Consider the following 27,844-nt stretch of genomic DNA (forward strand, 5'->3'; position numbering starts at 1 on the left):
AGGTGGCAGCCCAGCCAGCTGACAGCCAGGCTGGGACAAGGACAGCTCTGCCCTCTGTGCCAGTGTAAACCTCTCAGTGCCAGACATTACCCCTGCAGCTTGCTCCTGGGAAAGGCAGAGCATTGGGCAATGCAGCTGAGGTCTAGGACTACTCCCATCTTCTGTGAAATGAGTTTGCCAAGGCCATCAGTTGTCAGGTTCTTTCAGAGTGGAAAACTCATCACAGTTACTCAGGGCCATGGTGCTGGTTCTGTGTCATACCCATCTCTTGGCTTTTCTATGGCTGCTTGAACACAGCCTGCAGCAAGGCAGAGGAGACTTGGCCTACACTCAGAAGCTGGCTACCTTTTCCTCCTTTCAGTTTGCCACCCTCTTCTGTGTATTTCCAGCTGCCTAGTTTGTGCACTGCTGTGAGGACATCTACCCGCAGGACAGCTGGATGGTAAAGGCTTTGTTGCTCTCTGAGAGATAGGATCTTTATGAAAGCTGTCACTTAGAGGCTAAAAATACCAATACTTCTGTGAATGATGGAAGAGGGGAAGCCTGGTTTCCAGTGGGTTTCTGTCTCAGGACCAACTGACTTTTAAATGGAATTTACAAATGTGAATTTGCCACTCATGAGAATGAATATACTTTGTGTGGTCAAAACTTTGAGTGGCCTTTGTGCCTTACCCAGCACCAGAAATTCCATATGGATGGGAGCTTTGAATTGTATGTGCTGGGTTCCAGGATGCCTCACAAGGTGTGGCTGTCAACTGATTCCTCATCTGTTATGTTAATAACACAGCTTTCCCTCATGGATTTTCTGACTCTTACCAGTGTCCTGTTCACACCAAGTTTCTTGACTCGGGAAGAGCATGAATAAAGTGACTTTCCCACTTACCTGTCTGATGTCAGAAAGGGTTCAGGAATTTGATCTCTGTTGCTCAAATTTTGTGAATTGACCAACCAACACAAATGGTGTGGGAAATGGTGGGGCAGGTAGGCACACATGCATGCACACTCTGCAGAGTGAGTTATGTCTTTCCCCATTGTACCCTGGGGAAAGCAGACTAAAAGGGTAAGGAGGAAAGGTACACCAGGCATCTAGTTGTTAACTGTTTTCCTTCCACAGGAAGAGAGGAGCTGAGCAGCAGCTGGTTTTCACCCCTCTCTTACTTACAGGTTGCAATAAATGGTGCAAATTTGCAGAATGTCTTTATGCTTCTTACCCTGGAGCCTCTGCTGGCCAGAAGCCCTTTCCTGGTACTTCATGTTCGCAGAAGTAACTTAGTTGGTGATGCTTTGAGGGAGCTGAGCATTCATTCAGACATTGATTTGAAAAAACCTCTTAAAGTAAGTTTCCCCTACATCTATAGCACCACTTTAACCAGCTGATGTTCCTGCAGCCTTTCAGCCCTTCATGTTACCACTTCACAAGTGGCTTTTCCATAGGTATAGCAGACAGGGACACTTGATCTAATCAGTGCAGGGATTGAGCCTTTCTTCTCTTTGAATCCTGGAGTGTGTTGGCAGTGGGCAGTTTACAAGAAGGCAAGCAGGAGGTTTACTCTCTTTTCCTTGTGTGTCTGCTGTATAAGGGGTGGGGGAGGAAACATTTCTGTGATATTATGCAACCCTTCTGCAAGATCAGAACACTTACAATAGGACATATTTTATCTGAGAGGTCGCTACAGAATTCAACAGCTGCTGTCATGTTGCTGTTTCTGTTGTTGGGAGGGCAGATGGTTATTTATGATGTGCATAAGGAGTGAAATATTTTCAGAATATCTCATTTGCCACCCCCTGTTCCCATTCCCACCCTGCAAGCAGACTACTTAAACAGGCTCACAAGTTGCAGTGGGTTTGGACATGTTAGACAAATTGCTTTGTAAAGCACCCAATTAGCAAGATGTCTGATTCACTCAGTCCCAGCTCTGCATCCCTGTTATTGACCTGCTTTTTCTATAGGTCATCTTTGATGGTGAGGAGGCTGTTGATGCTGGAGGAGTGACAAAGGAATTTTTCCTCTTGTTGTTAAAAGAGCTCCTCAACCCCATCTATGGCATGTTCACTTACTACCCAGAGTCAAACCTGCTGTGGTTTTCAGACACGGTAAGCCCTTGCCCTTTATACACACAGGTTGAAATAATATGCTGCATTTAAATGACAAGAAAGTTAGTGGCAAACTATGGAAAGAAATTATCCTACTCTCATTTTCCACCCACAGTGCAGTGTGAGCTCTATTTTCAGGCAGTGGAAATTAGTATAGGTCCATGAACTTTAGTAGAATGGTGAATAGTGTGCCTGTTAAGGAGCTAGCTCTTCCTGTGTATTCTTATCCCATAATAAAACTTGTATTAAGTATCAGATGACAGATAAAAGAACTCTTACTGTCATGAATATGATAATCACGTGCTGTTTTATAGAACTAGAGGTGTAGTTTGTGATGGCATCAGAATTCTCTGCTTCCCTGGCTGATCACGAAATTGCAACCAGTCCACTTAGTCATGCAGCACTATCACTTTCAAGGCCTAAACTTGTTAATTCTTTATGGGAGGAAGCTGTTACATGGTAAGAAACACAGTTTGTGGTGAAAGTTGGTTGGCTTTGGAAAGGTGTGGAGTGCAAGTTCTGTGCCTGTCAGATAGCATTATTCTGGAGGTGGTGGATTATGTCCTTTTTTCCCTCCACCCGCCTAGCTAGCAAGATGGAAAATGATGTTATCATCTTCCCTTAAGGTGCAGGTGCCCTGGTGGAGGTTCTTTTAATTAACTAATTAAATTTTACAAGGAAGGGAATCATGTGGCACCTTTTGTAACTTGTAACCAGTATTACAGAGCAATTACTCCTCATGTTAATGCTATAAAACAACAAGTCTTTTGATGCTAAGAATAATGAGAGTGTAAGCACTGAAAATATGAGAGTCATTTATTTACAACATTTAACAAATATAGGCAGCCTGTCTGACACCAGTGTGAGAGTAAATATGCAAAGGAATGAAGACCAGTATACCAACACCTACGCTGGTATATTTCCCTGAGTGGCACTGTGGTTATGCATAAGCTTTAAATAGAAAAGGAGAAAATTGCTAACACATTTTCTTGCATTACATAGACAGCAAACATAGAAGCTTTGTTAATGTCTAAATGCAGAAGCATGAAAAAGGAAAGGCAGGTAAGGTGGAAAGCAGCTGTTGCTGTTTCCACAGCTTAGCATGGCTTACAAAAGTAATAGGGTTTGGCTTCTGAATCTTCATTTCTGTGCCACGCTCCAGTGAAGAATCCAAACTAGGACCTGATGGGAGCTCCCTGATTTCGTCCCAGTTTGAAAAGCAGGGACTGATTTAGAATCACAGAATCATAGAATTGCTCAGGCTGGAAAAGACTTTCAAGATCACAGAGTCCAGCCTCGTCCTAACCCTGTTACCCTATTCCTGATGACCCACCGCTAAACCATGTCCCTAAGCACCACATCCAGGCAATTTTTAAACACATTCAGGGATGGAGACTCAGCCACCTCTCTGGAGAGCCTGTTCCAGTGCTTAACAACCGTTTTTGTAAAGAAATTTCTCCTGATAATCTCCCCTGCCACAACTTGAAGCCATTTCCCCTTGTCCTGTCATCTGTCACCAGAGGGAAGAGACCAACCCCACTCTCACTGCAACGTCCTTTCATGTATTTGTGAAGAGTGATGAGGTCTCCCCTCAGCCTCTGTTTCCCCAGACTGTACAGCCCCAACACCCTCAGTTCCTCTTCATAAGGGATGTTTTCCAAACCCTTCACTGCCTTTGTTGCCCTTCTTTGGACTTGCTCCAACACCTCAATGTCCTTTTTGTATTGAGGTGCCCAAAACAACACAGTACTCGAGGTGGGGCCTCACCAGTGCTGAGTACAGGGTCAGGATCACTTCCCTGGTCCTGCTGTTCACAGAGTTCCTGATACAGGCCAGGATGCCATTGGCCTTCTTGGCCACCTGGGCACACTGCTGGCTCATATCTGACTTCTTGGTGCATGAGAGAAAGGGTACTGTGCATTGCTTCCCTGACAATGTGTCTAATCAGGATTTCTCTGTTTTTACAGTGTTTTGTAGAGCACAACTGGTTTCACTTGATTGGCATCATATGTGGTCTTGCAATATACAACTTCACAGTAGTAGACCTTCACTTTCCCTTGGCTCTGTACAAAAAACTCTTGAATGTGAAGCCCTGCCTAGAGGATCTGAAGGAGCTGTCCCCTACAGAAGGAAGGTATGAAAAGCAAAAAATGTGCAGCTTTTCTGGGAAGGCAGAACATCCATCTGAGAGCAAGAAAGGCCAAACCGAGTAAAAGCTGTTCTATAAAAAAGGCTCCTGATCCTTTTGAGTGACTGATTAAGTTTGGGGGTTGTGATCCTAGCAAAGTACATAAGCCGGAGGTGAATTGGTAATTTTTGTGGGCTGGCATTTATCCTGCTTCTAACAAAGCATTTCTTTATTTGAGATGTATTTCTTTCTTTACCCTTCAGGTGACTAAGAGATTCTCTCTTGCAATCCTATTACCCAGATGCATGATGCTGTTTACTTTCACTTAATTTCTTTTCCTTTTTAGATGAGTGCCTTTTTGAATCTCTGATTATTTTTCCTCTCATTTCTTTCCCTACCCGTCATATAGGAGTCTTCAGCAACTTTTAGATTACCCTGGAGAAGATGTAGAAGAGACATTCTGCTTGAATTTTACAGTAAGACACATTTAACATACCACTCTGTGACTGCTGTGGTACAGTTGAAGCCCATCTACTGATTCATGAATATTAAGGTTTATTCCAAAATACGTCTGTAGCACATACCCATGTTAATGTGTTAAACTTCTTTGCTGCCAGCTCGTGTCTTCTTTTGTATGTGGTCATGAAAACTGAGCTAGAAAGGAGATTAAGCAGAGTGGTTTTCAAAACAGCTTTGTTGTCATTGTGACATGTGGCTTACATGTGAGTAGCCAGCTTCTCACACTAGGCAGGGAAAAGGAGATTCCTTAATCCTCCTTGAAATTGGAAGTTAGGCTTTGTCATCTCTAACTCAGTTCTTAAAATGCTTACACAATTTAGAATTTTCCTTGCTGTCATAATATTAATGCTTTCTAACTTAAAAATTTACAGCAAATGTACTTGATCAGACTTTCTTAGAAATAAAATGCTCAAGGCAATTGTTAGGATACCTGCTACAGCAGTAAAATTTTTTTTCTACCTAGTAACCTAGCTGCAATAGTTTCTTTTGCACAGTGGAAATTCCCTAAAATAGCAAGTTTGCTCTTGATGTACACTGGAGTATTAGGTATGTCACTCATCATGTGCAAACATGTAGAACCTCACAAAAATATATGACACTGTTATTCTCCAAGGTATGATTGCTTCTGCTCACTTGGGCTGGGCAGGGCAAGGGCTTCAATGTTTCTTTATCTGTTTTAAAGTCCTAATGTTCCACCATGCTGCAAATGATGAGCATGATCAGGGTTCTTGACTCTCTGTCTTGGGCCTGGCTGGGGTAAAAACAAGGGACCATAAATGAGAGCACATGAAGTCTTTTTAGATGAAAGTTACCTTTGGAGTGAGTGAGACCTGAGTCTGACTGCCTCTTATGCAGGTCAGAGCTGCAATTCAGGAGGAGGTAATGGAACCATAATGTTGATAATGCAGACTGTGCAAAAAACAAACAACAATTTGAAGCAGGATAAGGGATTTTTTCTCAAAATTCTCTTTTCACACAAAATGGCATTCTTACTTTTTCTTTCTTGCACTATACACTGTATAATATATGAAGACATATAGATACATCTGCTGAAACTATGAAATTAATAACTGATATCCTAAACCCTGACATTAAAAACTCATCTTGCGTGTCAAAATCTGAGCCACTTGTGTGCAATAGCTTGAAAACTGACTCTTCTGCATTTTCTCCACATGACCAGTTTTGTGTGTACAGAATGTAAGTTTGTCCTGGTGCCATTTTAGGCCAGGCAAAAGCAGGAAGATTCCTGTAGTCAGGCCATCTTGCAGTGAGAGCAGATTAGTTAACCTTAGTTAATTAGTTAGCTTCTGTTATAGCAAAGGGAGTCCCTTATATTGCCAGAGCATGTGAACTTAGTTAAGTACAGTTTTTTAGTTATTGAGCTCATTTTTTTTTCACCACAAGAAATTTACCTAAAGGAATTACTTCTTTTCCTTTCTGAGTTTGCATTTAGATTTAATAGTAGTCCTAGAGCAGATTGTAAATGATGGAAGGTGGTGAAGCATGCAGGGTATTTGGGGCAGAGCAAAAATGGTCTGCATATACCATTTTCAAGTTTTCAAAGGCCAGATTGAAGCAGGGCTTTGAGCAACCTGGTCTAGTGGAAGGTGTCCTTGCCCATACTGGGGGGCTTGGAACTAGGTGATCTTTAAGGTCCCTTCCAACCCAAAACATTCTTTTGTTCTGTGAATATATTATTTTCTCTGGCCTGCCCTTCACATGTCAGGCATCAGCTGTGGAAAAGAACCCTGTATCTTTCTGCAGGAGTATGGTCTGAATGGTAATAATTGGTTTTCTGTTTTTGTGTAGATCTGCAGGGAAAGCTATGGTGTGACAGAGCAGAAGAACCTGATCGAAGATGGCGATAAAATTACAGTGCAGAAGGACAATAGGTAAGTGAGGCATATGTGTGGTGAAGTTGGATGCAATACCACAGAAAATTTGGCTGAGGTGACATGTGGGAAAGACCTAGAAGCCACTGTGAATAAATTCTAAGATCAGTTGTTTGGAAGTTATTGGATATTTGTGGCACTTGAATAAAAAGCAAGTTTCATCATCTTCCCACTGATGTTTGGATGGAGATCATTTCTATAAAGAGCCTTCATACAAACCTTTGGCCCTTTTCTCATGGTAAATGATGATTGCAACATGATTTTTGTTCTTGACGGTTAAATTTCCCCGAAGGTTTAGAGAGGAAACTGTATGTGACCAACAAAACCAAGCCTGGCAGACTTCTTTATACTCTCAATTATGGAGCTGGAAACGCTTTCCTTTCAATATGCTGACAGAGGACCCCCATCCCTGCTTGCAGCCAAAAGGCCCTCCTGTACATAGATTCCTTTCCATCTGACTGAACATCTACAACTTATTACCAGCACAGCTACCATTCCCCCCCTCCTTTTTTTTTTCCTGCTGCTAAACTATTTTCTTCTCATAATCCTGTAATGGGATTTCTACAAATGCCTTTGTTACTTGATGCAGCACTCAGATTCTTTCTCTGCTGTTCAAACAGCATGATCCAGTAACTAGTCAGCAGCATGGTTAGGGGCTTGTGCTGGGATTGCTGAGGACCTTGCTGGCAGACTTGGAGATGGAGTCATTTCCTATTAATCTGATTACTGAAAAGGGTTCTGATTGTGTCTAAATCCATTGCTGTAACAAAAGCTTGGTCTTTATTACCTTCTTACCTACTTTACTACTGCCCAAGAAGGTGCAATTTTAGAGCTGAACAACTGTCTTCATGAAAAACCCACATGGAGATGGAGCAGTGTAAGTCTGTCTCCCCGCAAGGAGAAGATGGGTTTCCAGGTATTTAGAGGAGAGTTAAATCTACAACTGGGACAGTGAAGTAAAGATGAAAATGCCAGTGGTAGCACCTGTTAGGTTTTTAGACTGAGCAAGTACACTCAAAAGTGGGCAGTCTTCTACAAAGGAACAAAGATTTTAGCTGAGGAAATGTTTGGGAAGAGCACCCATGTTAGTGCCTGCAATTGTGTGTCAGGATAGGCAGCAAGAGAAAGCAAATCCTTCAGGAGAAAGGTTAGTCTGTGGCAACACTGGCTTAACACATTCCAGAACAGAATTGCTTCATCTTGACCAGAGTTTTGAACTCCAGCTAACCTCTAAATCCAAGTCTAGACATGGCTGTCAATTCATCCAACCTACAATGCTTAATGACTTCCTCCACCCCTACATTTAGAGGCCAGGGACCAATTTGCTGCCCATCTGGCCTCAGTAGTTTGCTGTGTACCTGTCTTTGGGCAGTGCCCTTCCTGCTTGAGGAGAGTTCACTGGGAGCTGAAGGCTGCATGTGGTTGCTTTGACTGAAAAATGCCTGTAGGAAATGCCTACTTTTTCACTTTCTCCTTTGGAGCTGATAGTGATTGTCACGACATAAAATGTTCTTGATAAAGGGTTCATGACCCAGCAGCCAGAGAAGTGTTAAGCAACAGTTAAGTGCTTAATCAGCTTGGGTTTCCCTAATGCTCAGGTGACTATCAGGCAAATGACAATAAAACAAATGTGCAGGAAAATAAATGCCCCTTCACTAAATAATTTCCTGTTTTCCAAGCTTTTCTATTTATCTGCTGGTTTCCTCTTTTTTTCTTTTTTGCTGTTCCCCCATCCCTCATTGCTTCAATGTAGCATATGCGTTGAGAATTCCTTCACCAGGGGATCAAAGTATTTATTTCAGTTCTGACCTCCTCAGCTAGATACTGAGATACCAGAGTCTGTCCTGTGCTTTGACTTATCCTCCAAGTGCAAGTGTAAACTGCTTTCAAATGTCAGGGAAAAACAACACATCCATCCTCACAGGATAGGTTCTGTCCCAGTTTGCCAGGTTGGGTGGTGTGTTAATTGTCAGATGTTAAAAAAAAACCAAACAACAACAAACAAGAAAGTCAGGGTGAAAATTTAAGTCATTGCACAAATAAAATTCTAATGTTGCACTCAGACTGTGATGTCTTGAGAACAGGGAAGGGAAGAGAATAGAATAAAGATGCTTAACCTCCTAACAAAATCCAGAGGCAGGGTTTGGCCAGAGTCTGCCACAAATTTCTTGCCACATTTTTTTTTTTAATTTTAGTCCTTTTTTGGGGAACCGTTGGAAGTAAAACAAGGTTGCCATTCTATTTTCCATGTACTCCATCTGCACAAGCCTGTATTTATTTAACCAAAGAGAGAAGGCTGAAGAGGAGGTTGCTGTGCTTTCTAAGACTGTTTTCTTGCCCTGTAGTAACACGTGTTTCTTGATTTCTTTTGGTGTCTTTCTGTGTGGGGCCAGAAGGGAGGGAATGGGCCATGCAGTTTCAGATCAAGACTTTTCAGAGCAGGATATCCTCAGTCTGCCTCTAGGCTACAGCTTTGGCTTTGGAAGTGTGTCCCCAGGGTTTGGTGTTACTCTGGCTCCCTCCTGGTCCTGTGGGCAACAGGAGCAGAGTGGGTTTACTGTTAATCTGGGGCCTGGGCTGCAGGGGGATGTCCTATGCTACCACTGATGGGGAAGCAGGACATACATGGTGGTTCTTGCTGCCTAATGCTTTGTCCATGTTGCAGTGACTCAGCTCAGTGAGAGGAGGGCATTGGGTTGAACCTGTTTGAGGCTCCTGTGTTCAAGACAAATTGCAGGCAGAAACAGGAAAACTTAGCAGTGCTGCTGCTCAGGCATATGATTAAAAGTGCTTTCCTTTGCCTGCTCTCTCTCCATGTGCTAGGGAAGAATTTGTTGAAGCCTACGTAAATTACATCTTCAACCTCTCCATCCATGAGTGGTACACAGCCTTTTCCACTGGTTTCCTGAAAGTGTGTGGTGGGAAAGTCCTGGAACTCTTCCAGCCCACAGAGCTCAGGGCCATGATAGTTGGAAACAGTAACTACAACTGGGAGGAACTGGAGGAGGTAAAGCTTCTCTCTTGTCATATTTTTCTTCTTTTTCACAAGTACCAGGTTTGTGCAGCAGCATGAGGTGGGTGCTAACCTGGGACATGAGATGTGATAAGCCACAGATAAGATGTGATAAGCCACTGTTTATATTACTTGTACACTTTACCATGGTTCACATGAGAAGTTTTGTTCTGAGCTGCCCTGCTACTGTTAAAGCTCAGGTAGGAAATTCAGGATGAGGAAGGATGAGGATCTGCTGGTTTTAGGGATGAAGCCTAAGACTGAAGGGAAGAGACAAAGTCAAGGTCTTCACCTGCAGTAAAACTCACTCTGCTGCATGAGGGCAAAATGTAAACAGCTGAGGGTTCAAAGGGGAGTCTGGACACAGAGTTGTGTGCACTCAGAATACATAGATCTGCAAGGTAATAGCTCTGGCTCAGCCTTAGCAATAGAAGTGGCTTTTCAATGCAGAACACAATCCTGTTCATGAGTCCAGCCTGTCAACAGGTACTCCAGGATTCCTTATGATTTGTAGTTCCTTGTGACTGTGTAATTAGCTGAATAGCTAGAAGCCAAATGGCCTTTCATATATTGCTAGGAGAACACTTTGTTGGATCTTTGAGCCATACTATTGCCCATGACCCACCGTGTGCTCCATTTCATAACTGTGAGACATTGATCAGGTACCAGATATCTCAGAAGAGATCAGGCCTGAGTTCTACCTGATGTTTGCTTTCCAGTGCCAGATAAGTGATGTGACTTCTTGGTTCTTAATAGAGTGCTGTCTATAAGGGAGACTACACTGCAACACACCCAACTGTGAGAATGTTTTGGGAAACCTTTCATGCATTTCCCTTGGAAAAAAAGAAGAAGTTTCTCTGTAAGTATCTTGCAGTGGTGCAGAGTGTCTCCTGAAATTGAAGGCTCAGATGGGAGTGTCTGCAAAGCTCCAGGGTTATGGCATTGAGTGCTAGAAGATCATAGAATTATAGAATTGGCTGGGTTGGAAGGGACCTCAGAGATCATCAAGTCCAACCCTTGATCCACTACTGCTGCGGTTCCCAGCCCATGGCACTGAGTGCCACATCCAGTCTCTTTTTCAATATCTCCAGGGATGGAGAATCCACTACTTCCCTGGGCAGCCCATTCCAATGCCTGATCACCCTCTCCGTAAAGAAATTCTTTCTAATATCCAGTGAGAATGGCTATCTGTCTCCTCAGTTATCAGATTTTCTCCCTCTCTCTTTTTTTTTTGTCCTTCCTCTTTTTTAATATTGTGTTAATTTTTACCCTCAAAATCTCTGGGTGATATCTGGAGTGCAAAATCGAGTGCAGTCTCTCACAAGGGAGTGCAGTATCCATCCCTTGCATTGCTGGGTGGTAAACTCATAGAGGTCCCCAGTGCCTGTGTTTTATCTGGGTCCTGCTTCTGCAAACTGAGCTTGCAGCACTCTTTTAAAGGCAACAGGACAGTTGTGGGCTTACAGCTGTGTGAAGAAACTAATGTGTAATGTGGCAGGAAATGGTGTGACTGGGTAGCAGATACTTCTCCTTGTGCTTGTGTGATGGGTGTGTGTGTTGCTTCAAGTATCTGAGCTGTTATGGGTGGGTCACTTGATTTGGGGACAGAAGCAGAGACAAGGAAAAATACATGGGTTTTTTTTTAAGGGCAGGCAGTGCTGAGTTTGTTGCTGCAGCCAGGAACTTCTGCTTCCTTGGGACTCCTGCTGCAAAGAAGGTGCATTAGGGGGAGCACTGCCAGCAGGTCAAAGTGAGTGATCTTTCCCCTCAGCACTGGGGTGCTGTGACCAGTTCCCCAGTGTAAAAGAGAGACATGGACATACTGGAGGGAGTCCTGCAAAGGGCTGCTAAGGTGACCTGGGGACCGGAGCATCTGTCCTGTAAGGAAAGGCTGCGAGAGCTGGGTTTGTTGGGCTTGGAGAAGAGAAGGCTGACAGGGGATTTGATCAGTGAAAACAAGTTCTTAAAGGGAGAGTGCAAAGAGGATGGAATCAAGGTCTTCTTGGTGCCCAGTGACAGGTCAGAGGCAATGAGCACAAACTGAAACACAGGGGGTTCTTCTGAATATCAGGAGTTGCTTTTTCCCTGTGAGGATGCCCAGCACTGGCACCACAGAGGTTGTGGAGTCTCCAACCTTGGGGATACTTAAAAGGCAAGGAGGTGGAGGTTGGCTTAAAGGACCTCTGGAAGTCCCTTCAACCTCAGCAACTACAATTCTGTGACTGCTGGAAAGATAAAGGGCAGTGGTTTTAGGGGAGATTTTTTTTTTTTTTTCTCCCAAAGAAATGAGCATTCAAGTAGTGTCCCTCATGGACGAGTTGGAAAAACAGATTTGCATTCCAGAGTTAGCAGCTGTGTTAGAGAGGCTCCTGGGAGCCCTGGTTCACAGCAGAGGCTTTGTGGGCAACTCCACCTCAAGAGGGATATTTTAAGGCAAGGAGGACCTGTGTGTCCCTGTGTTTACTCATCAGCACACACAGAAGCAGCCTCGGTGCTTGCCCTGTTCTCCTCTGAGGCCAGCTATGCCCTGCCTGCCGCTCAGGAAGCATTGTGGCCTTTCCAGGCAGGATCTTAGGGTTCAGGTGGGGCCGGAGTCTGCCTGTAAGGTGAAATCCTCAGCATGAGGTCACCACCTGCCCTAACTGCCCAACCTTTTCCCTGCTTCTTCCAAGTGTTCCTGACCGGCAGCGACCGCATCCCCATCTACGGCATGTCCAGCCTGCGCATCGTCATCCAGTCCACAGCCAGTGGGGAGCAGTACCTGCCTGTGGCACACACCTGCTACAACCTCCTGGACCTGCCCAAGTACAGCACCAAGGAGATCCTCACTGCCAGGCTGGTGCAAGCCATCGATCACTATGAGGGCTTTAGCTTGGCTTGACCAAGGTGGGAGAAACACAGGAACACTCGGGTACGCCGGAAGAAAGAACGATGGGCCTGGCTTTATTTTTGTAAGGGAATGGATCAGAACTTTTTTTTTTTTTTTTTGGGGGGGGGGGAAATCTAATTAGTAATAATAATAGATTGAGATGATGCAGTCTCTGTGTGATGCTGCCAGCATTTTGTGGGGCTTCAGCAGGGAGGGGCTGTTGCTTTTCTAAAGATCAGTTCAGTGGGCATTTTTGTTGTTTCCCTTCCAACCTGCCACTACTGCCCTTGTAGTTTGCTTTTATTGCCCCTACACACATACACTTACCTCTCCTTTTAGTCCAGTTTAAATATTTTGATGTTCCTTACATTTAGGCTATGGAGGATGAAATAGTGATCTCCTTTTCGAAAAGCTGTGATTTATTCCCTCCCCCCCCCCATCCTTTTTTTCCCCTCCTTTTTTTAAATGCAAGCTGGTTCTTGCTTGCTTCGAATGGAAATACCATCTGCCCTTTGGTCCTTGGCAGATGGTACTGGGCTGGAAATGTTATTTGTGACTCCCAGGGCAGTGTATTAGTGATGCTGTATCCGTTTGCACCAGGGTGTCTCATGGAGGGTATGATGGTTTGTAGGAGTTGGTTTGTTTTTCCTCACTTGTCTTGAATTTTGTTTCCAAGCAATGTCTTCTTAACGAAGCCTCAGACTTCTCTGGAGCAGGGTTTGTGTTCAGGCTTGTGGAATGACAAACCCCACCTATAATAATGGGTTTCTCAAATGGTGTCACTCTAGTGTTGTTTTTCTGTCTTGGCAAGTCTAAGAGTTAGAATGGTGACCTTTGTTTCTCCATCTGAACAGGCCTGTTATTCCAAAACAAGGTGAGGTGGCTGCTTTTACCACAGCTGCCCTTCTCCAGAGGAGGTGTGTGTGTGTGTGTGTGTGAGTGTGTGTGTATGTGTGTTTGTGTGAGTGTGTATGTGTGTCAGGGTGTACAAGTTCTCCAGTCTCATCAGGTCAGAGAAGAGACACAAGCATGAGATCCACATGTGGGTGATAACCCTCTGTCTGGAGACTGGTTTTATTTTTGTGGTTAGGGTTACTTTATTTTGCTCCTTGACTGGAGCCCTTTCATCTAACACCTGCTTTGCTGGGGGCCCTGAAGGACAATCTGTATGAATTGGACTGGAAATGCACATTAGGACTTGAGTAGGCAAAGTCATTAGCTAAAGCTGTCCTGTAAGACTGGAGAGCCTTTATTCTCTTTCCCCAGCCACATCCCCCCAGTAAAGTTTGAATGATCCCCCCTCTTTTTCAAGTCTTGATGTAAATCTCATTTTAAGCCTAGGATGGTTTTGACATTGACTTGTTATTAGGACATAGTATTTATGCACCATGTTCAATATATGGGATTGAACTTTGCACCTCATAACAAAAGGTTTTAGGCTTCTGGGTTTTTTTTTAAGACAAGTGGTGGGCTACACTGAGAGCCCTCCAGCCTCTTTATAATGCAGCATTGAAGACAAATATACAACTATATCAAATGTTTATTTTCGATGTGTGTGTACATAGTACAGTATTATGCAATAAATTTGATGTTTAAATCCGACTGAGTGGCTGCCTTTGTGTCAGGGCTGCTCCAGGCACGGGCACTGCCTCTCCTGCTGCCCTCACCATTCCCCTCAGCACCTGGAAGAAGGGCTGCACCCCTGTGTGTCCCCTGGTTGCTCACTTGGATCAAATGCTGCCAGGGTTGTTCAATGAGAACGAGGCAGGATCCAAACCCAAACACTGAAGTGCAGTTGAGCATTATAGCAAAGCCAACCTTAAATCAGGTGGACCAGGATTTAACCTTCTGTATTTTTATGGAGATTCAGCTCCCTTGCATTTTCAGTAGTTGCACTTTGATTTACAATTTTATGTCTGGACACAGTCGTTTCATACACTGCCTGAAAGGCTGCAAGGGAAAATACCCTGCAGAAACAGATCTCTGCCCCTGAGCCTCCAACAGATGCTGCTCACCCCAATTAATTTAGCATTAATACAGCTCAGCCCTTCCCTAAGCAGATACCACAACGAATAAGAAAAGCAGCTGCTCTTCAGAATAGTGAGAGGGGGATTTAGGTGACTCAGATGCAGGGAGAGCTCTTGCTCTATAGACATAAGTGTTGCAGTCACACCAGTGTCACCAGATCCATGGCAGAGGGTTTGGAGAAGCTGAGCCTTGGCAAGCACTGGTACAACCACTGAGTCCATGCCTCATACCCAATCCTGTGCTCTTGATGGACCCAGTAAGGAGGTGGCTGCTCCAGAATGGTCCGTGCCTGTGTAGCACTGGGCTGTTTCCCAAGGGTGAAAGAACAGAACCATGAACCCAGCCCAGTCCTGGAGTCTGCAGCAGGCTCATGGCCCAGGTTTCACTTTGGTCTGCTGCTGCTCCTGGCATTAGCAGCACTTTTTGTGTCACAGGTTTTTTGTGTCACATTAGCAGCACTTTTTGTGACAGTGCTGGACTTGGCACCTCCTGCCCAACCCAAAGGCATTTGGTAAGTGCAGTCACTGGGATAAGGGTCTTGGTGCCCCTCAGGCACATGGCAGTGCCCAGGAGGCAGCCACCATTTCCATGGAGTTATCCCACACTAGAGGATTGGTGAACACACCCCTGGTTACTGATTTCAAATGGAAAATTAACATCCTCATCCACACAAGTGAGCCAAGTCCCCTCCTCTGCCTTTGAGAAATGAAGGTGAACCCAAATTCCCTCCCCAACAGCTGCAAGTCCTTAAATTCCATCCCCAAGGGATGCAAACCAGAAACAGTGAAGCCACAGTAAGCTGACGAACAGCTCCACACCCTGTATGTACACCAAGAACCAGCTTTGTGACAAAACCTGTGCCAGGTACCCAGCCTCTGGCAGCTGAGCATCTCTGGGATTGCCACCAGCCAGCAAGGGCCACTGGTGGCCAACAGAGCCCCAGAGACAGGGTGAGTTTCACCTCTGGGCTGCAGGGGTGAGCTCCTGCCTCTGCAGTTTGTTTCAAGCACTGGTGAGTGGCCCCTTTGCAAATTACCCCCAAAGCAGCTCAGGCTGGAAGATGTCTGGCAGCACTTACCCTCTGCAACTTGCACGTACCAGGAATAACAACTGATGCCTTAGCAGAATGATGAAAAGATACCATGCTTTAATTGCACTGCCTTTAACATAAACATCCAGTATCCCACTCTTTACCCAAGAGTAAACAAAATAAAAATCAAATGTAACTTGTAAGAATAACAAGTTTTTCCTCTGACTCTTTCAATCTTCTTTTTTCCACGACCCATTCATCATCATAATTTAAACAAACTGCAATGATTTATTGTACCACCACGTGGTAACACACAGACACACGTGTCTGAAATGGCCCCAGTGGATGGGAAGCCCAACAGACTCTGCTGCCATCCTACAGCAGACAGCTTGTTTTAGTGACATGAAAACAGGTTGTCTTATACCAACGGCTTATTTATATCACATAAAGCAGATTTTTGTACAGTACTTCACACCTTTTAAAACCACAGCCTTGTATTTAATGTTCTCCAGTCGTCATTGACATTGGCATAGAGAAATCATCAAACAAAACACACAAATGTTCCTTGGATTAACTTAGGGGAGGGTGGCAGGACAAACATCATTTCTGGCTATTTGTGGTTAGTGGGAAGTCAAAGTCAAATAATCTGTGGGAGACACAAAGACAACATTTTAGTGCTCAGGCCTTGGGAGACCTCCTCCTGTGCAGGCTTGGGAGAGGGGAGTCACAGCATCTGCAAACCCAGGGCAGAAAGTTGAGCATTTGTACCTGCCTTTCCAGGACTGGAATTTTAAAATTCACTCCCTCTCTATGATGGTCCTTCCTTGCAGTTCCCTTCTCAGCTAGGTAGGTTGGTTTGTTGGGTTTTTTCTTTTTTTTTGGCACAGGAAAAGACTTCAACAGTTTAAAAAGAGAGATAGCTAGGCATGTTGGTTTTTTTTTCTTTTAATGTACAATCTCAGTTAACAGGTTTTGTTACTTTTAGCTTTCAAAGTTCAAAAATATAAACTCTCTAAAGTGCATAATTGTACTTACATTTCATATAAACTATCTGAAATTCTAGCAATATACCATGTAAACAGCGGTAACTAAGCATCAGAAAATGCTACAATCTCATCAGTTTAAAAATAAAATGGACTGTTCCCTACATATCATTTATGGAGATTTGTCAGGGGCAAAACCCAGCAAAACAGATAATTTATCAGAACACAGTGCAAAACAGGCTTTTAAAAATAAGCAGAGAAATCATACTCCTGGTAAGCCTTGGCCCACTGGAAAAATGTACAACTAAGAAGAAAGGGAAGAAACTGCTTCTCTTGCCCACATAAAGATATCCAGACCCAGATTCAGCAAAGTGCCCAAGATTGAGTCCACTCTGATTCAGCAAAACTCCACAGACAGAGCAGCTTGAGGCACACGGTCACCACACTGAACTGGGCCTCAACCATACCCAACAGAGACAGCACTGTGGACTTTTTCACAACCTGACATCTTTCCTCATCCCGTGCTCCTCTAGTGACACTGCAGCCAGTTTGGCTCAGACAATGTATCTAAAATAACTAGGGGAGAGCTCTCAGAAGAGAGTCCGTAAGAGCAGGCAGAAGGACAAAGGCACAGCTCTGTTTTCCTTGGCTGCCCTGTGCTGTGACAGGGATTTACCCTGCTCAGGCTTCCCTTCCAGTCAAACATCTTCAAAAGCAGTTTTTGAGCCTGTCTGTCAGCTAAAAGATAAGTTTTGCAGAGGCAGAGCCCCACATCCCTCAAGTGATGGAAACATCACTTCAGCATCTGTGAAAAGCCAAGCCTCATGTCAGCACACAATTCCCTTGGACTCTTTGGATATATGAAGTTCAGTCTTTGCTGATTTTATACAGAAAGGGCAATTGTACTGCCAGTAAAATAAATACAGCCTGGGAGACCCCCTCCTAAGTACTTTCACCTTACCCATCCAGACCAGCAAACAAGCAAACCCACCAGGAGAAGGTTGCTTTTTGAAGTGTCCTGAAGAGAGCAAAACACCCTCAGCATCAGCTTTGGCATACACAGCACATACACCAAGTGGAAGGGTGCATGCCTGCATACCACAACCCAAATGTATCTATTTGGGAGTCCACTTGCTCTTATTAAGAAGGAAGGGGGAGAAGTTGTTCTGGGGGTCCTCTTCTTGCCTCCTCCTGAGGCCTGGCTCGATGCCTGGCACTGCGTTTGATCTCAGCCATTTGGCTTCTGCACACCAGCTCCCTGAGGGACCAATGCAATTTAAAACATCACAGAAATGCTCTCCCTGGGACATCAGGGTTGAGCCCTTGGCTGAGGGCAAAGCAAGCTGGTGCACACAAGACCCTGCAGTGGGAGAAGGAGCCCAGATGGCCCAGGACTGCAAAACTGAGAGCCCTCAGCTGACTGGGGTTACTGAACTCACTGCCTTTCACTCCTGCAGGCAGCTCCTCTCTGACACGAGCAACTGGATCAGATGTCCCAGGACTCTTCTCTTCTGAAAGTCATAAATGAATCTGAAAATGCTGAATTGTCAAAACCTGCACCTGAGACACGGACCCTTCCCACAGGCAGAGCAGGGCTCTGGGCTTTCAGTTCCCTGGTATACCACTGACACACCAGGAAGAGACCATCCACTGTCAGCACCATCACACTGGCACTGCTGCAGCCTGTGTTGCCTGTCTGATGGGCTACATAAAAGAACAAGCAAGTAGATATGGCCCCACATGGACCCCATGGACTGTTCATCTTAGACTCATATCCGTATCAGATGATGAAGCACACACACTCATGGGGTGGGTCTTACAGTTACCTGGACACCACACATTTAAACCATCAGTTACCAATACCCCAAGGGTTTTTAAAACCTCTTTTCTTCCCAGTTGCCTAAACATGATCATTTTATAGTATCACTTTCCAAGTAGAACGAGCAGGCAAGAACCTTGCTGCACAGCTCATTTTCTTTGCTGTCCCAAACAGATGCAAGTTCTTTTTTCCTACTTCAGTCGAATTGGCCATTAAAAAAGCAGGAAGAAAACCCATCTCAGGTGTTTTCTAGGCAAAACTAACTCACACCAGCTCTGGATGGTTACCAGGAGATTGTTACAACACTTATCTAGAGCAAAAGAAGATGCTGGACTCCAAACAGGTCAAAAGTCTGAGCAAATCTTCATCGTAACCACAGGAGAACAGTCTTGATGCCATCTGACCTGTGCCTCCACATAAGATCAGTCAGGGCACTTGAATGGTAAACTAAAGTAGAAGCTATTTGATGATTTAATCACTATTCATCCTACTTTGCCTCTTGCTGTGATATCCTGGGAAAAAAAAATAGTGTGGCTGTCTTTGATATTCTAAACATTACAGGATCTCTAAGCAAACCAGAACAGAAGGATCCCTCTCCCACACTTGCAAACTCCATTTTTGATATCAGGCTTGGAGACAAGAGTGGGCAACAGCAAGTGACAGAAAGTCACCTTTCCTCCCCCTCCCACTTCTGGGAATGGCTCTTCAGTTCCCAGGGAGCTCCTCAGCTCTCCCCAGCCAGGCTCCTGCTGCATCCAATTCATGCATTTGTCCATTTGGTGCTCTCTCCTCTTTGTTTATTGGCAAAACAATCTTCTTTACATGATCTTGGAGCTAATATCTCTTTTACTGATCAGGACCTCCAGCAGCCTCAGCTTGGCCTTGATCTGCTTGTACTCATTGTATTCTTCAGCCATAGGAGTACGATCTTCTTTCTGCACATTCCTAGTGGGAGGGAAAGGAGACCATCAGGATTTCTGTAACAGGATGGCTTCCTGCAGCAGCTTTCCTCTGTCCCCCCTCCAAAACCCTACAAAGCAGCTCCTCTCCTCCACTCTCCATCAAGGAATGAAATAAAAATATTTATCCTCTGAGAGGGGGAAGAATAAGGGGGGCAAACAAACTGCCTCAACAAAGAGCAGAATCTTTGCATATTGAGGCTGAACCCAGTCCCAGGGTTACAACTCCCAAACTTTATTTGAAGTGTGCCTTACTTCTTAAATTGCCAACCTCTGCCCAGCAGCTGAAAAACACTTCAGGAGATATCTGAATATCAGCCTGCTAGCATGGCAAAATAAAATACAGCTTCTCCTGAGCTGGTAACACATCACTTACATGGACAGCCACACTTGTGAAAAGGAAGATACTTATCTGAGCTTACACAAAACTTTCAGTTATTCTACAAGAACCTCTAAGGATGGTGGCAGGAAGCTAACAAGATAATTTAAGAGTATTAATATATTAAAACATTCTACCAGCTCATTAACGAGGGACAGTTTCTGAAAATAATAAACCCAGCTACACTGAATCAGAAATACTTCTTAAACTAGTGTGTGAATACCTCACAGACAAGCTAGGATAGTACAGAAATATAAACATACATCAGGAGTAAAATAATCAGTTATTTTATCACTGAAAAACTCTTCCATTGTTTCTATCAGCAGTGCCAGAGGCAGCTGAATTTTCTCAAAATGTACTTTGTCCTAAGACAAAGTTTTGAAGGATGCTGTAGCTCCTAATGTTCTTTGGGGAACAGGGTGGGGGCAGGAAAAATAATTCATTTTAATAGGCAACTGTAATGAATATAAGTAAAACACCAATGATGATGATGAAGAAATATGCAACAGTGAATTCAGGCAACTTTCTATACTTGGAGGCCTTTCTAGATGCCAAACATATTTTACAAGTAGATTAAAAGTAGCTGAAGGACAGAGAGACAGCAGAGAAATTATCACCTTCCATTTTGTCGGAAAAAATTATCTTCAAAGTCTCTCAATTTTTTTCTGATTTGCTTTTTCTCTTCCCTGACTTCTTGGAGCTGCTCTAAGAGTTCAGGGCTGTTGGGTTTAAATATAAACAAGATTATACATATATACACAAGTATGACAGGAAACATACAGTAAAGCTACAAATTGATGGTTGTACATATGCCAAGCAATGAGGCTGCTCCTGCAAGCAGCTCTGGCGAGCTGATGTTACTTGCAGCAAAAAATTCAGAAGAGAATTAAAAAAAAATCAGAAAAAGAATTCAGTTCTGCAAAACAATCATGCACTTAGACTAACACCTCTAAGGAGGTCAAGTGTGCATTCAACTATTCACTACTAAATTCCACAAAACTTACTTGCTGAAGATAGGTCTAGTTTTAGTGACTTTTGGTGACTTTTACAGGGTCAAGGCTCAGTGGTCACGACTTAAGGCTATGAGCCACGTGTGTTTGATTAGACCTGGGTGCCTGAAACTAGCCCAGCTAGTTCAACAACTTGACCACTCCGAAACTGGGATAACCTTGTTGGTTGTACAGGGAGACTACAGGGTTGTCTTCATGATAAAGGATTGCCAGTAGTGAAGTGAAGCTGCTGTTTAGTACTAGAATGCAATGATGTAGAATTTAAAGATCAGTATCTGGACAAAGCAGTTTCTTCCCAGATCCTTTCATATGAGTGTATATTGCATTTACAAATAAAGCACAAGAACTTCTGACTCAGATCATAAACAGAAAATACAAAAAAAGAACTGGATGCTTTTCTGACAAATAAATGTTATCTTAGCAAGAAATAACACTTTGAAGTTGCCTGTGAATGCTACATACATGGATGCTTCATGGAGATTTGAAAGCCCCATATCCTGATTGCTCCTGGATGGCATCTTATCATCCACTGGGGAAACAAAACCATCAGCATCATCTTCAAGTTGATCCAAGAAGCTCCTCACACTGAAATCTGTTTTCATGGTCACTGTGAACTCTGGCTTCACATTGCTGTCCTCCTCAGACCCCTCCTCTTCCTCCTACAGAGAGGGACAGAGCACCCCCAGGACAGAATAGATTACTGCTTCCTTTCTCAGAAACAGGAACCTCCTTCCACCACATGCACTGGGGAACAGATATGGAAAAGTGGAGAGGCAGAGCAAGCACTTGAATTGCTAAGCAATACAGGACACCAGAAGACCAGCAGTAAGACAGCCTACCCCAACAACTCAGATTAGTTAATGAGACCAAAGGCAACCAAACTGAGGGAAAAAATACCTAGCAACCCATTGCTTTGGTTAATTTATGTATTCTGATGTAAATAAAACCACTTACAGCCTCTCTGCACACTGTGTGAAGCGATGCCATCTTCTTCCCTGTTTCCTGCTAAACACACCTGGCAGCATACAGATTGCCAGGTTAAAGTGTGAAATATTTCCTCAACAGATGCAGCTCAACAGCTCTCTCTAATGGCTGAATTCAAGACCTCAAATGCTTGCACAGTTATATCAATGAGCTCCTATCAGTCTTTCAGTGCCCCAGATGTGGGAGATGACTGTAACAGGACTGCTGTTGCTAAGGTGCTTCCAACAGCCACTCTGTTCCATTGACCTGGAATTGGTATTTTTACACCAAAAATTGGAGTGGAAACAGGACTGCTGAGTGCAATTTCCCCCAGCACACACTGATGAATCAGTTGCCCTCCATTTTTTTGCAAAACCTATAGGCACAAAATTTGGAAGCCTGTGCTGCAGTAATTCCTAATTCACAGCATTCTCAAATGAAGGGCTTGTATTCCCACACCACCTAGAAATCAGTTGGATTTTTAGCAAACCAGACCCAGTTTTCTCTTACAGAGACATTTCCACAAGACACTTTTTAATCTTGATCTAAAGAACGAGGCATGAGCATTAGAGGAAGGGTAATAAAAACCAGCATGGACAGCAGTCTCTTAAAAATGTATGTACATATATATATTTCTTTTTTACAACCATGTAACTCTAGCCAGGAAGGATCTAAGCACATGCATATTTTTAAAAGCTTTTGAGGGCTAATATCACTGAAGTCTTCAAATATATGTAAAAATATATTGTTGCACTAGAATCAGAATCTAATTTTTTTTTTTTCCATGCAATTCCTTGGAAACAGTTCCATTATTCTTAAGAGATTGCTCCCACATTTCAAGCAAAAGGGGAGAAATTAACACTTGGATCTGGCCCAGTCCCATTAAATCCTCAGAGTCAATGATTTATAAATGCATACATTTACATGAACTTAGAATCTGCCCAGAGTTTCCTCTTTATGTTAAAGCTCTAGGCAATGAAAATGCAATGCAAAGCCACATTACAACCAGAATGGAGGCTTAAGGATGAAAAAAAGATTAGCTGGAGAGAAGTTTTGAGTAATAATAATAAAAGGTACAGAGACATTTTTAAAAATCTCAGGAAAATCTGCTGGGAACTTGTGAAAGTTAAATCCATTATTTAGCATACGATTAAGTAAAACCATTTCTCCAGACATAAATTATACAGCTTAAACAGAAGGCACAAACCAGCAGTCACATATTGTCCTTAAAACCTGCAAATAAGTTTAGGTTGGGCAGGGAAAGGGAGACCATTGGTCAGTGCCATTTATCAGCCCCCAGGAATTCTGTCCTGCCCTGTCAGGTCAGGGCAACCCAAACTGGAGCAGGAGAACACGGATCCTGCTGCAGCATGGAGGAGGATTTGCTAAATCAGCCTAAGCAGTAAAAACGATACACTTTATTTTAGGGGAATCTCTCTGACACCAAAGGAGGAGCACCAGGCCCTTTCCTGGGAGAGTAAGTTGCTTCTGGATTATCCTTCTGGAGAGAAAGGAAAGGGACAATTTTCATAAGCAGCGTGAAAAACTGCTCCAGAGGGCAGATGGAAGTTGTAACTTCATTCTGTAATAAATCTGGCAGCAGTCTCTTCCCTGTAGATGCCCATGAGTCCATCTCACTCCCCTCACTCCAGGGCACCAGCAGTCCATCAAATATTACTCTGGCCCAGAATCCAGGGGTGAGGCTCCTGCCAATGGAAGCCCATGGGAGAAAAAAAAAAAAGAGCAGCAAATTCACTTGTTGAGACCTCAGTGCCAGAACACTGCATCTGGCTGTCACAAGACCTCTGAAAGCATTTTGCTGTTTAAAACAAAGGAGTGAATTAAAATGAATCTCAGTGAGAACCTGACTGGGAATGGCCATCTAAGGCATTTAAACTTTCCAGAGTTATAAATTAAACCCCCCAGGGCATCCCATCACCAACACTCCCAGCAAGCATGCTTCCCTACAATTTTTTGCAACACAGACAATATTCAAGATATTGTACCCAAATATTCACCTCAAATCACCATTCAAGCTTTTATCCAACTCTCCCAAACGCTTCAAAAACCCAACAGTGTCAGGGACCTGTCAAGACAGATAGTGTTTTGTACATAGTGGACCTATGCAGGGGGTAAATTTAGGGGCCTTTGGGCAATTTCCCCTCTTTAGTTCTCAGTGTAGATCAGTGCAAAGCTGCCACAGCAGCTTCACGGGGGCCCCAAGTGCTAATAGGCATGGAAGTGTTAATGAGCTTAAGGCTGTCGCCCTGATTTCAGTCAGAAATCTCTCAAGGTTTGTATTCCCTGCATGACACTGCTGGGATGAGGTGATACTGCCCCAGCACAGCATCACTCATCAGAGAGCATCGTAACTGGGAGATGGAAGTTTTTAAACTGGGTGCAAGCATAGGTGAAAAATAGAGAACACACTAAAAGAAGGAAACAGAACCAAAAGTAACTCCCAGCAGACCACCACTGTAGATGTGATCCAGCAGTTACCTAGCAAATCCTGAGAACTCAGGGATGACAACCAGCCCCCAACCAGCGTGCTAACATCTCCAGTCTGCCATCTGGTTTTAATAAATGCATGCCTCGAATAGCCCATTAGCATATAATCTGCTGTAATTGCCTAATAATCAAACAGCTTTGAATGTCTAGATCTGCAGGATTTACACCATTAAACAAACTCTAGCTGGATACCAGCTCAGTAACCCAAGTGTGAGGAAGCCCTTTGTTCCTCTGTTGCACTGCAAGGGGAATGAAAGCAAACCAGGGTCCAGCACCACGCTGTGTGTCCTGGTCTATCCTTGGACTTCGCTCCTCCAGGGAAGGAGGCCCAATATCATGGCAGTCTTCAGCACCAAGAATTGCTACACCACAGCACCAGGAGAAAGCAACACAAGCCTGCCTTCCAAATCTGAACAAGCATTCCCTGGTACAACTGCATTCTTCTTACTTCCATCCTCATGTGACTTGCTCAGAAATTCCACTCGCAAGGTGGTGACAAAGAGCACTGGATAAAGGAAACACGTGAATGGGAGTAGGTGTGGGTACCCTTAGTGCCCCAGCTGGCTCCACATGCCAGTGTTAGTTTTGTGAGAGCTCATTCCTGCTGTGGTGCTGTGTGTAAGCCCCAGAGCTTTGGAGTGAGAGAAACTAACGCAAAACAAGTTAGTGCCATTAAAAGGAGAGGAGGAAAGCAAGAAAAAAAAGCAATGTACAAAGGTAACTGTGATTTTTTTTTTTTAAAAAGCAAATTAAAATACATTATGTGCAGGTGCAGAGGGAAGGAGAAGCATGGGAAAGAATGCAAAGCCAAGGAAACACTGTAGTCTTAGCTACAACAAGGGAAGAATTTGATCAGAATGGGTGAGAACGGGCTTAAAGCAGCTACTGATTTTTCAGGAGGACACTGCAAAAAAATCAACACTGATGGAAAAAAATTATCAATCAATCAATCAATCAATCATTCTCTTTAATTGGGACAAGGGAAAAACTGATGCAAACTGAGCAATTAGTTAGCAGCTGGAGGTCTTCACCTTTATCTCCTTGAAGAAGGAAGCTGTTTCGCCCTCGATAATTGGCTGCAGCAAAGGGCTTCTCCGCTTGCTGGAGGGGGAACCCTGTGACAGGTGTTAACAAGTATGTTACATTATGAACCCCTTTCTCCTCCACCACCTGCTCTCAGCTCATTCTCACCCACACATTCACCCTCAGCTCATCACTGGACCATCAGAAGAAATCTGTTTCTTAAAGAAGAGAATCATGCCCAGCAAACCCCCTGAACCTTGGGCTCTTTTGTCTCAGAATGTTGCTCTGCGAGGAACATCACTGACAAAAACTTTTAAGAAAAAAAGCTTGGATGCTGCAATACTAGCTGGAGAGGGGCTACAAAGTAAAGGCTGCAAGAAAATAATCCCCAGCCCAAGGCCCAGACACACAGACAATATTGGGTTGGCTCTCCAGAGCTCCAGCTAGACTTGGGCCAGCCTTGCTTTCCAGGAGACTGATTTCCCACTGGAGTGTCTAATGCTGTAGACATGGATTTTCCCATGTATTTTGCCTCTGTACAAGTCTCTTGTTCTCCCTCAAGGGCCTGGGGAAAGCCAGTCTTGTCTCTCCTCTGCTAACCACTGTGCAATTTCAGTTTTGTGTCTATACATGACCTGAGCTTTCTTAAATTTTGAGAGCTTTGTGTTAAACCGCCCATGCGCAGCTACACTGTTTCTTCCTTCACCCTCTTCACATTTTGGGGATTACTTTGCATTTTCAAGAAGGAACAGATTTTTGTTTTGTTTTAAATGCAGGACCACCTCCAACTATTTGCAGAAAAAAACCCCACTTCTCAGTATGACTGAGCTGAATGATGCTGTACCAGTCCATTCACTTCACTGGCAGTCTAGAAAAAGTGGCCAGGAAATGAGCCCTGCTTGCAAACAGCAAACAAAAAGAAAGGATGATATGTTAACTATATGATTTATAGTTAATAGGAACAATGATAAAACAATTTTCTTTCCATAGGTAAGCTAAAATTATTCTGTGTGGCTTTTAGATCAAATAATTTTTAAGAAGTAACCTACTCAAGTTGTCTACGATGGGAGATGCTGCATCTGCTCCCTCCAGGTGTGCACAGGATTCCTTGCTGGTGGCAGTGGCTCCTTGCCAATGCACCACCTAAAATGAGGGAATATCCAACCCTTGCAGGATCTCTTCAACACAAATGAAGTGTTGGGAGACTGTTGAACCTTTTTCTTAGCCAAGGAGAGTGGTATCTCCTGTGGGAGCCACACCAGTGGCCACTGACACAATCCTGCATAACCACGTAGCATAGAAGACCTACAGCTCAGAATGGATTGGTAAGGAGAGGGAAGTGCGGCTGTAGCCAAACACAAGATGATGAAATAACAGCAGCAGCCCAATGGAAAGAAGAGAAAAAACACAAAGTGAGATGTGCCCCAAGGCTCATGGGTGGGCACTAAATCTCCTTGACACGCTTTGCCCCATTTCAGTATAAGAAATGTCATTGATTCACTCACATTTGCCTGGTCATTGCGTGACAAGGGTGTTTGAGACTTGGCCTTAGGCACAGTGTTGTTTGCAAAAATGTGGTGCTTGCTGTTTCCTACCAAACAGCTACCAACAGAATGCTCTACTCACAATGATAGGGATGGTGTTGGCTCTGGAGAGGATCTGCTTGACCAAGCGATACCTGTCATACAACGGCTTCATCACCTGTCGTTCATTTTTGGTAACCTGAAAAAGAAGTGATATCCATGAAGCCTGCAGCAGATAAGCCTTTCTATAATGCACGTGCCTTTAATTGCTGTTAGTCAGAGGGGGCTTGAAGGGAATTTCATGAGGATGATGGGTGAGCAGCAGCCCTGAAACCAGTAATACAACTGTTTGTGTTTGTCATTCCACTCCCTGCCCCACCTGCCACATGAAGCAGCACCCAAGCTGTGGGGTGTCTTGTAGTGTGGCTATCAGACAGGTAGTTTAAATGACCAGATTAGGTATATATCCACAAAATGACCTACAGAGGCAGCAGTCTGTGCTTCTAATCACACCTAGCACCACATGGCATAACAAGAGGCTTCCCACTCTTACTCTTGTCACTGGAACCTCAGTGGCAGTGTTGGGCTTTATTTTATCCATGTTTTGTTACAGCAGGGTTAGGAAACAAGCAAACAAAATACAAAAAACCTGATCATCACTTTACTTTGTACTCAGCACTGCCTGATCCACATCCTATGACTGTCCTTCCATAAGATCTTTTGTCTAACTTTAGATTATAAAGCTCTTACGTGGGGAGGCTTTAACTGATTCTGATGGCATGCCTATCTTCCTCGAGGATTTTTACTGCTGCTAATCACCAGAGCTGCTGATACATAAAAACCAACAGGGAGCTTTGCAGAATCTCCCTTCCTACAACAGAAAAAGGAGCTTGACACTTGTCATAAAGCTTGAGACAGGGAGGAAATTTTAAAGTGAGCTGTCTTTCATTTGGTTTACTTTGGTTGACTTCCACTGCCTAAGCTTTCTGAAGTTTCACATCCTCCCTCCAGAGCAGGTGAGGGTATGGGTTTGCAAGGATAGAAGAGCTGCAAGTACTGACAAAAGGTGGAACCATCCTGGAGGTGGCATCTTCCTCCAGATAA

General features: G+C 43.9%; 2 protein-coding genes across 23 annotated transcripts in view; one reads left to right on the plus strand and one right to left on the minus strand.

Annotated features, from left to right (window-relative positions):
* HERC3 (HECT and RLD domain containing E3 ubiquitin protein ligase 3) overlaps positions 1-14,117 on the plus strand; it is a 55,349-nt gene extending 41,232 nt beyond the window's left edge. For all 4 annotated transcript variants that reach the window (XM_030450279.1, XM_030450280.1, XM_030450281.1 and 1 more), the window contains exons 18-25: positions 1,165-1,335; positions 1,951-2,094; positions 4,062-4,228; positions 4,632-4,698; positions 6,551-6,633; positions 9,457-9,640; positions 10,403-10,505; positions 12,319-14,117. In XM_030450279.1, coding sequence (XP_030306139.1) covers positions 1,165-1,335; positions 1,951-2,094; positions 4,062-4,228; positions 4,632-4,698; positions 6,551-6,633; positions 9,457-9,640; positions 10,403-10,505; positions 12,319-12,527 — 1,128 coding nt within the window. In that variant the 3' untranslated portion in view covers positions 12,528-14,117. The remainder of the gene's footprint in view (positions 1-1,164; positions 1,336-1,950; positions 2,095-4,061; positions 4,229-4,631; positions 4,699-6,550; positions 6,634-9,456; positions 9,641-10,402; positions 10,506-12,318) is intronic.
* A 1,556-nt stretch (positions 14,118-15,673) lies between these two features.
* FAM13A (family with sequence similarity 13 member A) overlaps positions 15,674-27,844 on the minus strand; it is a 127,946-nt gene continuing 115,775 nt past the window's right edge. For 16 of the 19 annotated variants that reach the window (XM_030450294.1, XM_030450287.1, XM_030450292.1 and 13 more), the window contains 5 exons: positions 26,844-26,939; positions 25,226-25,309; positions 21,186-21,382; positions 20,331-20,432; positions 15,674-19,320 (listed from right to left, as the gene is read on the minus strand). In XM_030450294.1, coding sequence (XP_030306154.1) covers positions 19,194-19,320; positions 20,331-20,432; positions 21,186-21,382; positions 25,226-25,309; positions 26,844-26,939 — 606 coding nt within the window. In that variant the 3' untranslated portion in view covers positions 15,674-19,193. The remainder of the gene's footprint in view (positions 19,321-20,330; positions 20,433-21,185; positions 21,383-25,225; positions 25,310-26,843; positions 26,940-27,844) is intronic. The other 3 variants (XM_030450289.1, XM_030450306.1, XM_030450290.1) reach the window with 2 other exon arrangements.

The sequence above is a fragment of the Calypte anna genome, chromosome 4A (genome assembly GCF_003957555.1).
Source record: "Calypte anna isolate BGI_N300 chromosome 4A, bCalAnn1_v1.p, whole genome shotgun sequence".
In the NCBI taxonomy this organism is placed as follows: Eukaryota; Metazoa; Chordata; class Aves; order Apodiformes; family Trochilidae; genus Calypte; species Calypte anna.